This window comes from Entamoeba invadens, assembly GCF_000330505.1.
Source record: "Entamoeba invadens IP1 unplaced genomic scaffold scaff_1105074724939, whole genome shotgun sequence".
NCBI lineage: Eukaryota > Evosea > Mastigamoebida > Endamoebidae > Entamoeba > Entamoeba invadens.
This window is the reverse complement of record NW_004440180.1, coordinates 15,087-31,229: the sequence shown is the minus strand read 5'-3', so window position 1 is coordinate 31,229 and position 16,143 is coordinate 15,087. Positions and strand designations below refer to the sequence as shown.

General features: G+C 22.7%; 2 protein-coding genes across 2 annotated transcripts; both read right to left on the bottom strand.

Annotated features, from left to right (window-relative positions):
* Positions 1-8,369: 8,369 nt before the first annotated feature.
* Positions 8,370-9,296, bottom strand: EIN_418030 (hypothetical protein; the record flags this gene model as incomplete). Its single annotated transcript, XM_004254677.1, has 1 exon — positions 8,370-9,296. One exon carries the CDS (start codon positions 9,294-9,296, stop codon positions 8,370-8,372), a length of 927 nt encoding a protein of 308 aa, XP_004254725.1.
* Positions 9,297-9,522: 226 nt separating this feature from the next.
* EIN_418020 (hypothetical protein) lies at positions 9,523-10,638 on the bottom strand (the record flags this gene model as incomplete). The annotated part of the gene is made up of 2 exons (XM_004254676.1): positions 9,523-10,404; positions 10,501-10,638. 2 exons carry the CDS (start codon positions 10,636-10,638, stop codon positions 9,523-9,525), a joined length of 1,020 nt encoding a protein of 339 aa, XP_004254724.1.
* Between the last annotated feature and the right edge of the window lie 5,505 nt (positions 10,639-16,143).

Below are 16,143 nucleotides of genomic sequence, written 5' to 3'. Positions count from 1 at the left end.
GAATTATTAAAATTATATAAATTCAATATTTTATTTTCCCCTTTAAAATGACTTCACTGGAAAAATTTGAAATTTTGAAAATTAATCCAAAATATTCAATAAATAGATTAGGACAAATTAAAAATAATAAGAAAAATAAAATAATAAAAATTATGTTAAGACCAAGTTTAAAATATGATGCTTATGTTAATTTATCTGAAAACAAACATGTTAATAAACATTCTTTAAGAAGATTAGTTGCACAACAATTTTTACCAGAATTTTCGAATATATGTACAGTTAAATTATTAAATTATGAAAATCCTTTAGATTGTTCTATCAATAATTTAAAAATTATTTAATTAATTTTATTTTTTTATTCCATAAAAAGAGATGACTACTCAACAACCAATTAATAAATTAGAACGTTTAACTACTTATGAAATATTTAGCATTAAACAAATTATTACTAAATTTGGTAAATCGTTTTTACTTATTGATAAAGATAATAATAAATATTTTGCAAATTCTAAGATATCTAAATTTATTCTAGAATCTAAAAATAAATCTAAAAAAGATAAACTTGCTGGCGAAAAAAGATTATTTAAAATTAAAACTAATGATTTTATTGAATATACTAATAAAGATGGTGATACTATTAAATGTTTAGAGATTGAAATATTACCTTAAATAAATATGAAAAATATGCTTATTATTTTTATTTAAAATGTCACTTAATCAATATGTAAATACATTAATTAATCAATATGCTCCTGATAAATCAGAAACAACTATGAATATTATTCATCCAGAAGTTTTTGTAAAACATAGATCTATAAACCTATTAATAGGTAAACCCGGATGTTTTAAAACAACGTCTATTTGTAAAGAACTTATTAAAATAGATAAAGTTTCTAATAGTTTTCATCTTATTATTTGGGTTAATAATACTGGTTTTGATCAAACTTTATTACATTATGAGCCTTTAATTAATATTCCAATTCTTAAGTTTACATATGATCAATTTGAAAAAGCTTATCCTAAATTCCTTGAAATTAAAGAAACTTAAAATAAAATGATGAGAAAAGAAATACCTAAAGATAATTCTATACTAGAGTGTTTATATTTAGATAAATTTAGTGATAAACATATAGAAACAATTATAGTTTTAGATGATGCTGTTAATTGTTTAAAAATGAATCTTCTTTATTATCTAAATCATTATATAAAACTAGGCACACCAATTGTTTATTCTTTATAGCTATACAGATATGGCGAGGTATACCAGCATAGATAAAATCAATACTATCTTCAGTATGGATATTTAATTCATTTTCACATCAAATTCTTCATCATATTTATTATTAAATTACTACAAATATCTCATTCGAAGAGTTTCAATCATTTTATAACCAACTCGAAAAATATGAAAAGATTATATTTGATTTTATAACGAATGAAATAATTGTGGATTAGCTTTAATAAAATCTCTAAATAGATTTTCAAGATTAGTCAATCTTTCTTCAATATTATTTTTAGTATCAATTGTATCTTCTAGTTTAATTGGATATAATATTATTTTTCCTTCTATTCTACCTATTCTATATCCATTAATTTTAAATCTTAAATTTAATGATTTGGTTTTAATCTCATCGATTGTTTTCTTGTTTTTATCATAATATTTTAGAAAATCTGATTCATTATCAAATGTTTAAGCAATATCAGATTGTAATTTATATACACTCATTTTTAATGATAAAAATATTAATTAAATAATATGAATTTAATTAGAACCATTTAAAACTCTTTTTATCATTATTACTACGCTGAGTATTCATTAATTGTTCAACGAATTTGTTAGAATAAGAAGTTGTATCTGGGACATTAACTTTTTTATTAGTTTTGTATTGATCAATTAAGTCGCTACTAAAATCTAACATTTTATTTCCCATACCAGATGTATCATATGCTTATATTAAATTTTAGCATATGGCTTTATAGGTTTACTTACATTATCATTAATCCATACAGCTGCTTTTCCTATTTTAGAAATAAATTCCTTAATTTTCTTTATCTTTTGCCAGAATAGAGGCTTTTTTACCATTTAAGATAAAATAATAAAAATATTATATACATTTTATTTTGTCACCCATATATTTTTAAGAACATTATGTCCAAATTGACGTAATGTTTTAAGAGGATCTGAACCTTTACTAACATCAATCATTCTGTCTCCAAATTTACTATATGTTTGAAACTTTTTATCAGTAATATTACTAATCATAGGCCCAACAACTGGTACAGAATTTATTATTGGTTTAGATATATTGGTAACTTTATTCATTATGTTTCCATATGTTTATAATACTTTACCACCTCTTTCAAGAATTTTATTGGCAAAATTTTTAAGACTTTTATAATATCCTGGTTGTCTCATTTCATATTTAAAAAATTCGATTTTTTCACTTAATAAATATCTAATAAAAGAATTCCTTCAGTTTTAGAAGATGCTAATAGAGGAGATATTCTAAAATATTTTGATGAACAACAAAAAATAATTACATCTAATGATGGTGTTCATGATAGTAGAATGATTACTGTAAATGCTTATCAACAACAGGTTCCATTTAATAGTAATGCTCATTCTAAAATAGCGATAACAGATCCATCGTTTCACATTACTAATATTGATAAGAGTTATTTAAGCGCAACTATTAAATTAAGACTTAAATTAGTTCTATATTAAGCAAAAACTGCAACTACAGGTGTTGAAAAAGAATCTAATGCTTGTATGTTATTTATTGGTTTAAAAGATTCTACACAATGGCTAGACAGTATGAAAATTAATTGGAAAAATGGAACTACATATTATGAAAACACTAAGATGATATACGAAACAACTATTTCTGGAATGTGTAGAACTCAACAAGAAAAAGAATCTAGAACTGGTGTTTATACAGCTTGGAAAAATGCTTTTGAACATAAAAATAATGTATGTGGAATGTATGTTAAAGTTGATAATTTGCTTAGAAATTCAACATTTGATGCTGAAATGAAATTGATAATTCCTTTAGATAATTTCTTGCATTTAAAACCATTTACTTCATTTCCAAATGCTATATTTAATGAATTTGAATTAGGTATTAAACAACGAATTACTCAAAATTTTGTTTATTGCCAGGTTAATCCAGCAATATTATGCGATGATTTTAATGAAAATCATTTAGCATCTGATAAAATTACATGTTCAACTTCTGATTGGATGAAAGGTGTGTCTAAAGAATTTACACAAATTGGTGATAAATGACTTATTCTTGTTTTTGTTATTTCTCAAGTGGAAATAGTTATTCTCAGTTTACTGGAACAGTTCCAATTCAAGAAAGTACTTTTACATTATTCCAATCTGTTATTAATGGTTTTAATGTTAAAGATTCGGTATTGAAAGAAATATATGAAAAATATAGTAAAACACCATTATTTGTTCCAGCTCAAATAACAACTGAATATGATTTTCCACCAAATCAATCTGTTTCTAGAATTAATTGTTCAAATATGATGAGCTATCTAAATACATCTATGTTATTCTTCTTATTCCCAAGATCTAATAATCAATGTACAGTATCTAAGAATCCACATATTAGTGATATCAAAGTTATAACAGCAAACAGAACTATACCAGATCAACAGATGGGTACATTGTCAAGTGAATTTAGTGAATTCCAATTATCAAATACCAATTTTGATACATTATTTGCAACTCCTCAATCTATAATTAATAGTTTAACGTTTAATGAATATTCTGAAAATACTAATGATTCATCTAAACATATCAAATATCTAGGTGATGCTACTGATTTAATGATGCCAATTTCTTTAGAAAAATATGGTTCTGGATGTTTCTTTGATGGTATATATAGTACTTCGAATATTCAATTAACATTACAAGCAATACCTATGTTTGGAGATTATAATTCATATATTAAACCAAGTGGATCTACTGGTTCAGTTAATACTAATGCTATTAATATTATTTTATTAAATGATGCTATGTGGTCATTATCACCAAATAAGGTTGAACTACTTACTAATGTTGATTTAGATACGATGTTCAAATAAAATAATAATATATTTAATCTTTATTTTTAGTAATAAATGGAAGTATTTACAACAGCTTACCAAGATAAAAGTAAAAATAGTATTTTTTGCACATCATATTTTAATCCTTTTACAATAACATCTAATGAAATTAAAACTGATTAAATTACAAGCATAGATGGAACAGTAAGTATAAATACAAAAGATATTTCTTCTACTGATTATGTAAATTCTGAAATATTAACATATTATAATAAATCTAAAAGTTACAGTGATAATGTAGCATTAGTATGTAATACATATTCTGATATGATTGCATCAGCGTGTAACGCGTATAGCGACAATATTGGTTCTTCATGTAATGCGTACACAGATACAAAAATAGATTCAATACCAACTCCAAAAATAATATATCCATATCCAAATATAATTTCACAAGACGCAACAACATATAAAAATGTTACTTATTCTATTAAATCAGAAACTGATAAAACTGCATATTTCATAATAAAAATTGATAATGTTACAGAATTCTTAACAACAAATAGAATAGTAAAAGTAGTTCCATATGTAATTACAAATAATGAAATTTATAAAGTTATTGAACAAATTAGTGGCGGAAGTATGTTGAATGAAAAATATATACAACAGTACAAAATCTATTTAATATAAATGAGCATCCAATAATAATACCAGATACAGTTAGTTATTTTGGGGTGATGGATTTTATGGTTTTTATTATTTCAGTTTATATTTACCAAAGAATTTTACACCAAACAGTAATTTAACATCAATAACAACTAAACCAATATGTGTTTATTTATATTGTAATCTTAATAATTTATTTTATCCTTATTTAAGTATTCAGGAAGTAATCCAAATTTAATGTGGAATAATATAAATATATATAATAATGGAGTATATCTTATAGAACCAAATTTACAAATAACAAATACATCATCTATTACAGAAATATGTCAAGGTTCTTCACTAAAAATATATATGTCATCCAAAGCTGTTTCTAATTTTACAGATTATAAAACATAAATTATTAATTCATTAGGAAGAACTACTACAACTACAATTTATGATATTTTTGAATCAAGTACTGTTTATAATAATTATAATTCTAGAAACGATTAATGGTAATTTTCAAAACACTAATTCTAACTGTAATATAAAATAATATTCAGAATCAATATTGATTATATTATTTTTGTAATCAGTAAACCATATTTTTAATTTTGTTTATTGTCTTTGATTTCAAATGATTTTTGATTATCACTGTTAGCAAAAATTATAAATCCATCTTGTGAAGGATAATCATTACTAGTATTCAAATCACTTCTTAAAATATTTCCACAATCAATCTGACCATATGAATTATAGAATCTGGTAGCAATAGTATTAATACATTTATTATTAGTAGAACAAACAAATTCAATTGGTAATTCAACTTCAAATTGATATGTATTTATTACTTTGCAATTATTATTATGTAAATTCATGTATAATTTTCTCATTTTATAGAACAAAAATAAAACTAATATATAATTTATTTAACTGCGATACCAGCTTTTAACGCTTCTTTAGTTACTAATTTATCAAGTTTATATTGTGCTTTTGATCTAAGTTCTGCAATATCTTTTGTTGTATTAATTTCTTTTGATGATTTTTTCATTTCTGAGATAAGAATACTGTTCTTTTTCTTATTCATAATATCTGTATAAATTTGATTTAAATATTTTTCACTCATTGATATAAATTGTGTTGATATTTGGAATATTAGTTTTTAATTTATTTATCAAATCTTTTTAATCTGCATAACTGTTAGCAAAAGATGATGAAATACCTTTTATTATTTGTTTAAATATTACTGTATTAGCTTCATTATTAATAATTCCAGGTAATAATGAAGACATTAATTGATCAGTAATTTTTTATACCAATTATCACTTTTTATGAAATTTAATTATACTTTAAATACCGGTGATAATATATTTTCTCCAAAAAGTATTGAATTAATTACATTTCTAATTACTTGACTACCTAATGAAATATATTCAGGATTTAAAATTTTAGATAAATATTCTCTAATTTTATAATCTGTAGTATTAAGTTATTTTGAAAATCCACTACCTTGACCAACTCTTACATATCCTTCAACATTATCAGAGACTGGTAATAGTCCTAGATAATTTAAATAAGGAACTTCTTTTCTTTGACATTTATTGTATTGGTCATAATAATTCTTTTAATATGGTCTTTGTGAATTACCTGGTTTTGAAACATAAAATTCATTAAAAGCTTTAATACAATTTGTATTGTCTACTCCAACATAATCATCAATTTGATCTCCATCCAAATCATACTTATAAGGAGTTAAATTATTATTGGCACAATAAACACGAAAAGCTTTTGGGTCTAAATGTTCTTTATTGTATTTAAATTGATATTTATCACTAGCAAGATCTGTACCGCCTAAATTTAGATATTTAGCACTAACATCACCTGTTTCCATAGTTGAAAAATCGATAACATCTTGATTATCATATCCCTTTTTAGTTCCAAAATTATCAATTTTTGGTGCTAATTTTGTTATGCCATATCCTTTGTCATAAAATTCTTTACTCATTTATTATGAAAAAAATTAAAAATTTGAAGACAAATAATTTATCAATCATGTCTACTAAAAGTCTTTTCTAATAAATATCTAGATACAATTTTAGATTCGTAATTATCATTATCTTCATTATAAATTTCATAATTATTTCCATATGGAAAGGCAATTTTCCAATTTTTAGAATCAATATATTTATTATTTTTTCTCAAATTTCCATCTTCAACATCAAATAAAATAACAACTTCCTCATTGTCAAAATCATATTTTGATTTTTTTAATTTATTTTGTATTTTTTGATTATAATGTTGACAATATGATATAATTATTCTCTCTAACATTTTATCATTTTGTATCTTATTTGGTGTTATATATTTTGGATCAATATAATAAAAATTACATAATTTTTTACATTCTTAAATTATTTTTACTAAACCATTATGACAACTATTATTATAATATTCAACCAATTTATAAACTTCTTCTGTAGTAGGTGTTGGTGTGATTTTAGATTTATCTCCTTCATTAAATAATTGACGTATTTTAGTCGTATATTGAAGTAATTCTTTTAGTTTCATGTTTTGAAATGATCTAGAATTAATTATATTTTTATATTCATCATCATTTTAAATATAATATTTGACGTATAACCTTCTAATAGTTCTACATAATTATCAATTAATGCTGTACTTGTATGTATCTTAGGTGCTGTAACAAATAGTATAAAATTGTGTTTATTTGCATATTCACCAAATTCTAAAGAAGATATTCCTCTTTCTCCATCAAATATTAAATTATTCATAATTAAACCTTGTTCAAATAATTTATCAAAACCTTCAATTATTGAAATAGTGGATTTATCTTCAATTTTAATAACATAACTATATCTGGTATTAACATTAATGCCAATAATATATGGGCTTAATGGAGTATTTTTATGTATTCTGTGATCAAAATCTATTTTTACAGATGGTTTATCATATTTTTGTTGAGATACTCGTTTATATTTATCAGAAAAAATATAAAATATCGAACATATATGTATTGGGTAAAGCAACAAATTTATAAGCAATATTCTAATTGTAAAATGAATATTTAGGTGGTGATGGTTTAAAATTATTAGAATAAATTATATCTTTGTTATTATAATAAGTATAAATATTTTTATCTAATGATAGAACATATTGATTCATATCTACATTAAATAATTGTTTGATTGTTCTATCTTTTTTAATATAATTAATCGGTGGATAAGTAGCTATGGTAGTAGTTGTACCTTGTGGATTAATAGTTGGTTGTGGTCTTATTTCAGCATTTAATTCTAATTCTGTAGATTGAATTATTTGTTTATCTTTTGATTTATGTGTATTTAATTATTTGTTAATTTCATGATAACCAGTTGGAACTTGCATTTTAGTTATACTTGTATTTATACTTCGTTTGTTATTAATGTATATAACATATATATCATTTAATAATTTTTGTGTTCTATTATTACTAATAATAAAATAATAATAAATACCAGTATAAAAAATTTTAAATTATGTTTTGAGTCAGTATTAGGATGAACCCCATATAATTTATCTCTATTATTATATGCATATTCTATTTTATTTTTATAAGTATTATAAAATTTAGATAATTCTTGTTCCTTTGAAAGAGACATTTATATTTTTTAAAATAAACCTAATTCAGTTTTAAATTTAATGTTTCTACAGAATTGAGATATCGATTTAATTCTAAAATCTTTAGTAAATTCAAATGATAGTCTAAATTGTAAAAGATTAAATTTAAATGATTCTCCATCATATAGTTTCTTATATAATTCTAACGGATCTTCATATTGACAATTTAATAAAATATTATGAATATCTTTTAATCTAAGATGATGAGCGACTTCATTCTTCTCATTAGATAATTTATCACAATAAGCCTTTTTACCTAAGAAATATGATTCAATACTAGTAACATCTCCAGATAATTCATCAAAATCTGGATGAAATTGTCCCATATCAGAACCTCTAAGTACTCTATTATATTTTTTAAAATATTCATCTTCTAATTCAGTAATTCTTGATTTTAATATATGCATACTATCGGTATCTTGATAATAAATTGGAATATTTAGATCTTCTGCTAAACACATAACTTCATTCATAATACGTTTTGACATAGTAAGAGTTTGAACTCCAATAAGATTTGGAACAAAAAAATCATCAAAACTTTTATTACATTCAAAGCATCTAATATTTTCAGCAACATCATAAAATGATTTGACTAATAACGAGTTCTTTTTTAAATATCTATCAGCATCATACTGAATATCTCCTTTCTTATTTTTAACAGATATTTGTTTATAAACAAGATCAGTTTTAATGGGTTTTTGAATAGTCTTACCATATGATGAATTCATAATTAACTTAAATACTTCTTGAACTGGATTACCTTGTTTTTTGAAATCTCTTCTTAAATTATACAATTTAGACATCTCGTTAGATAATAAGTCAGACTTATTACCAGTCCAATAATAGCCTCTAATTATTTTATATTCAATCTGTTGAAATTTAATAATATCTTCTAATAATATATTATCTACTCTCATATTAAAGGGTTCATTACTTTTGTGATTTCCTTCTTTAGTCTTTTTAACAATCAATGGAAAATGTAATTCTTTTTTTTTCTTTTGTAATTTCAATATCAACAATAAATACTGAAATAAATTATAATTCTGTAGGCTCTAATTGTTGTTCTTCCATTAAATGTTCTAATAAGTAGTTATTTTGTAACATGTCTTCAGTAATAACAATTGGAGAACCAGTTGCTAATTTTTATCTATTAATAGCTGAAGGATATAATGAACAAGCATCATAATCATATAATTCATCATTTACATACCACTTTTTATTATCTCTAGTCATACATCTACCTCCATAAATAGCTCCTTGAATAAATTCTCTAACTTTACCACCATATTCTTTTAAATTATTTATCTTTGAATATACATTATGTTTGAAATAAGTATTAGCTAAAGAAGCTGCTGAAATTACTTTATCGACATCAATATTTAAATATTCTAAACACATATCTCTAAATATAGAATGACCTTGTTTTAAATTTTTAACATCTTGATTACAGTAGAAAACACAATAAGCTTTCATATCAGATTGAAATTCATAAATTTTACAATTTTCAATTTTATCAATCTTTTCATTAAATAGTTCAAATTGTTCTTCAGTCCATTGTTTTATTTCATATTTATCAGCTTCTAATATAGTACCAATATTATTTTCGATATTAACCTTATTGAAATAGTTATATGGATAAATCTCTTTTTGAATATTAGATAAACCAAACATCTTTGGAAAAGATGCTAATGATGTAGAAATTAAAGCATGAGAATCTTTAAAAGTTAATTGTTTACCTTTGATTTTTAATGTCATTTGCATATTTTTACCGCCTTTCTTAATACATCTATTAACATTATATTTAGCTAAGGATGAACCATCATATTTAAGATTATGGAAATAACAAACAGCATTATGAGGTAAATCACATAAAAAATTATAAGCACAATATTTACCATATTTGTTATAAATATTATCTTCACCTCTTTTAGAATAACAAACACGATATGGATTATGATAACCTTGAGTACTAGCTTCAAAATCAGCATACCAATAAGAATGATTTACTTCTTTACGTTTATTTACCTTTACTTAAATATTTCTTGTTTCAAAAGGTAAATAATTAAATGTATTTAATGATTGTAATACATATTCAGATAAATCTGATTTCAAATGTAAAACATCAGAAAGAGAATAAGGTTCAAATCTATTATGATCTCTAATATAAAGAATTAGATCAGATAATTTGATAGAACTGCTATTTTTATCTTTAACTTCATAACATTGTTTATCTCTATTATATCGTTGTTTATTAAACATAGATTCTATACTTTTATTATGATCAATTGCATATTTATTAATTTATTCTCTATTCTCAAGATAGAAACAAGTAATAGGTATATCGATATTTAATAAATAATGATCTCCCTTCATAACCGAATCACAATATATAAACATTTCTGAATTATATTTAGCATCTTTGAGTTCACAACCATAATAATCTATTTTTTATTCTTATGTGAATTTGTTTTATCTGTATTCTCTCTATCAATTCTTATTCTAATATGAGCAGATTTACATAATTCATTCAACAATTTAGCTTTTTTATAACAACCTCTACAATGAATTAATACTAATTCTAAAGTTTCATTATCAACTTTAGCTTGTTTTAAATCATAACAGAAACAATTTAAATCAAATTCTGATCTAACCTTTCCATTTTTATTAAATAATGAACTGAATATTTGTGCTTTAGTAAGATATTTCCAAATATACTAAATTCTTCTTTATATCTGTATGAGAAGAAAGAACCACCTGTAGTTTATATGGATGAATAAGATCTTCTTCGTAATGATATGGAGAAATTTTTAATTCAAGTAAGAATAGTGGTTCTGGGATAGTTTGTTGAACATATAACGTAGAATCTATACCATCATTAATTTCTTGTTTATTAATAAAACCCATAGATTCTTCAGATACTGAACTAAGAAATTTATCAATTGCGTCTTGAGTATTTAACATATAAGATTTCCATCCATCTTGACTAAGTAAATATTTATAAACTATTTCAGTGGTAGAAGGAACTGATTTAATTAAATCGATAAAATACTCTCTTACTAATTGAATTCTTCTTACTTTATCTCTAAAACCGCATCTAAGATCAGCATTAATTATTTTATTTTCTTTATCATATGTTACTTTAGAATTAATTTCAGAATTGTCATTAATATCTTCTATCATTTTGTTATATTCTTCCACATTATCATTATAAAGTTGTTGTTGTTCTAATTCTTTTATCATATCATTATAATTATCATATTGTTTTCATATTGTTCTTTTTCTTTTAATTCATTAAAATAATTTTTTCTTTCAGCGTTAATTATTAATTCTTCATTAAATTTTTGATACATATCTTCTCTCATAAAATCATCATTGTCTTCAATATTATCAAAAGAAATATTATTTAAAACCCATTCTAAATTCTTTTTATTAAGTTCTTTTTCATCATCTAAATCTTTAATTAATGTTGCTTTTTTATAATTAAACCAAAAGTTTGTTTGTTGGTTTTGTTTAATTTATTGAAAACTTTTGTTAAAAATGGTTGTTCTAATTTCATAGAACTTTTCTTATTGTCTTCAATTCTTTTTAATTGAGATTCCAATTTTGCTTTATAGTAATATAAATCTCTTGTAATAATTCCCATAGCAATTAATTCTTTTCTACATTCTTTGTTATTAATTGTAGTAGATGCTGCTTTAATAGTTCCTGCTTTAATTGTAAAACGATCCAAAATATCTTCTTCGGAATAGTTATTAGTAAATTGATAAAAATTCTTAAATATGTATTCTTGTATGGTGCTTATTTTAGGGAAAAAAATGAAAAATTAAAAATATGTTTTTAAAATTTGGAACTCTTTAATCCCGATTTTGGGGGAAAATCAGATTTAGTTAAAATAATATAAAATATAGATTAAAATGATCTCCCCCTAAATCAACATAATTTATATACTACTTCTTTTTTATCTTTTTTTTCGGCAATTTTTTGAAAAACAAGAACAAAAAGGAAGGGTTTTAAGAATTGACCAATCAAAAATAATTTTTTTGAAACCCTTGTTTTTACATTTTACTTTCATTTTTACATGTCCACTTTCACCCTTCACGGTCTCCAGAATTGGGGGGAGGTCGAACACTTGGGTTTTCCAAAATTCGATAAAACTTGGTTTATTTTTTAATAATTATTAGTAAGAAATTGATTATAATTACTTTTTTCTATTTTTTGGGAAAACAAGAAAAAAAGAGTATAAAGATTATCGAAAATTGTAAATGAATAAAAGAAATGGCAAAATAACAAGCATTTCGAGGCAAAATAATAATTTGGTAAATAATTAAAAAAAAATTCCATTTTACAATGGAAAAAATAAGAGAATGGACAAAACCTATAAAAATTACCCTTTTTTAAAGTGAAATTTAATACTATAATTTATAGTAAATATACTATACAATATTTTGTTTGATTTGGCCATGATTATACTAATATTTTGGGATTTGATCAATGGCAAATGAGAAACAATTTATGAATTCAAAACAGACATAATATGGTGATTAATATTTAGTTTTGTCACAACATCACAATTAGAAATAAATGTGCTTTTTTCAAAATAATCTTTGGTAAATTAAACGCGTTTTAATAATTATTATATTTTTAAGATGGCGTTTTTGTTTTTTGTCCCAGAAAGTCAGTAATATTCATATTGTCTTGTGAAATGTAAAGAAGAAAACCATTTATCAAACATTTTTAGAAAATAATTCATACAATTATTTTTGTAAAAAAATGTTTTACAAAAATAATGACATAATATGAGCGCATTTTATGTAACTTCTTAATGGAGTAAAAAATAGTTATTATCATCATTAATATTTTGTTTTGTTTATCGGGTTCAATAGGATATAAAACAATATGGTATTTATTAAATACAAAGTCGGGAATAATCAATTACCAAGCAATGCCACACAATACACAAAATGGTAATTGTTTGTTTCAATAAAGTTGAAATGTAACAATAAATGCATTTTTGGATTAACAAATACACATTTATATTTAAATTAATATGATTTGGACTTTAATATAATTTGATTAATCATAGTCTAATACTTTTATTGTTTTGTTATAGTTAAATAATATATAAACCCATAATTTTTGAAAATCAATGGTAATTCAATTCAAAAGGATGAAAAAATATAAAGAGTAATTGAATTGTGTTTATGGTTGGTTTGGTTCGAATTGTTTTCAGAATTTTAATAATTACAATAAATATAATATGTTAATCAATAATAATAAATTCGATTTGTGTTAAATAAAAATGAACTTATAACAATCTACACAATAAAACAATAAAAGTTATAGAAATCAATTCCATTTATTTTAATATTTTTAAACCATCTATGTTTCAACTTTATTTACAATTTGAATTTGTTGTGTTTTTCCCCAACTATTACGTCGAATGATCTTATTATAATAAATGTTTAACCCTTGTAAGCTTGATATGCATGACTAAGTAATGCATTTTTTACTACACAAATGTGTAAATTTTAAATATAAATAGGTGACAATATTATAAATAATAACATTAAAAATATTTGTTATGGTAAAAATATAATATTTTTATTATTATGTATTTGATTGTTTTCCAAACAGAAATGCATTTTTAAGTAAAATAATATTTTTACATTTTAAAAACAAAATTATTTTTAATAAAGTAGTATATAAATTATGCGGATTTAGGGTGGACAACATTTTAACTATATTTTCTAATAATTTAACTAAAATCGCGAGGACGCGTTTTCAAATCGTTTTCAAATTTTCCCAAAATTTAGAAAACTTTTATTTTAAAAAATAAAATTGAAAACGTAACTATTTATTTTTCTAAAAAGTTTCATTTGAAATTTCATTTTTTATTTTCTAAGAAAGGATGAGTGTTGACGGATTTATAAATTTAAATACTATATCTGATACAGATTATAATAATAGAACTAAATATTTTATTTCCAAATATTATTTTGGACAAGATGATTACTCACAATATATAAAAGATATTATGAATTATGTTTTAAAACAAGATTCTTCTAGAAAACAATATTTAAAAAAGATTTATCGATCTGCATTAGAATATTTAGATTTATTAATTAAATATCATGAATTTGACGAAAAAGAAGATATATTAAAATATTTCTACAATGATGATTTCTATTATGATGATAGACATAATAAAATTAATGTTAAAAACTTTTTTAATAGAGTTGTATTCTCAAAAATGAGTAATTATATTGAGCCGCTTTCGAGCCCACTTCCATTTGATTAATTTCTTTGATTTTTTATAACAAAATTAAATAACATAACTAAAACCTTCAAAAGGGCTATTTTTTTTTGGTTTTAAAAATTCCATGAATTATTTTTGAAATGTGAAATTTCATTTTTTTTTATTTCTAAGAAAGGATGTGTGATAACAACGAGATTAAATTTGAAAATAACATTGTTAATAAATTAGAAGAAGATTCTAAATATGAAATTATAAGTTTCAAACCAATTAAAACTAAATTTGGAAATACTTATATAATTAAAACTAAAGATCATAAAAAATATTATGTTAATACAAAGATAAGTAAATATATTACAAGATTCAAAACACAATTTAAGAAATATGAAGATAATGATGAAAATAATAAAGTTTTCATGATTATTAGAACAGATAAATACAAAGAATTTGAAAATGATAGAGGAGAAACAATTAAATTCTTAGAATTGAATATTGTTTCTAGATAAATGAGTGAAATTTCATTTTTTATTTTTAGTAAAATGAACGATATTAATAAAACACTAGAAATAATTATTCTTCAATTAATTGAAATAAATAAGAAATTAGATATATTAATTCAGAAAGAAAGTAAACGGGACATAGTCCAGAGGACCGTAGATACTGTTGTAGTATCAGAAAAGAAACATTTAAAAGTGACTTCGAAAGAAGGAAAACAAATAATACACAAATTTATTAAAGAACGTAAAGAAGATATATTCAATCTTCCTATTAATAAACGTAATTCATTCGTAAGAGAAGAATTATTAAAATTAGATGTCGAAGCATCTTATAACTGTATTGCTAAATTACTAAAAACATTAACAACTAATTCTGAATAAATATTATATTAAATGAGTCTTAACAATTATGCTAATTATATGATACAAAAACATGCTCCTAATCAAGATGAAACAACTATGAATATTATTCATCCAGAAGTTTTTGTAAAACATAGATCTATAAACCTATTAATAGGTAAACCTGGATGTTCTAAAACAACGTCTATTTGTAAAGAACTTATTAAAATAGATAAAGTTTCTAATAGTTTTCATCTTATTATTTGGGTTAATAATACAGGAAGTGATCAAACTTTATTACATTATGAGGGTTTACTTAATATTCCAATTATTAAGTTTACATATGATCAATTTGAAAAAGCTTATCCTAAATATCTTGAAATTAAAGAAACTTATAATAAAATGATTAGAAACGAAATACCTAAAGATGAATCTATATTAGAGTGTTTATATTTAGATAAATTTAGTGATAAACCATTAGAAACAATTATAGTTTTAGATGATGCTGTTAATTGTTTAAAAAATGAATCATCAATATTATCTAAATCATTATATAAAACTAGGCACACCAATTGTTTATTCTTTATAGCTATTCAAATATGGAGAGGTATACCAGCACAAATAAAATCAATACTATCTTCAGTATGGATATTTAATTCATTCTCCACAAATCTC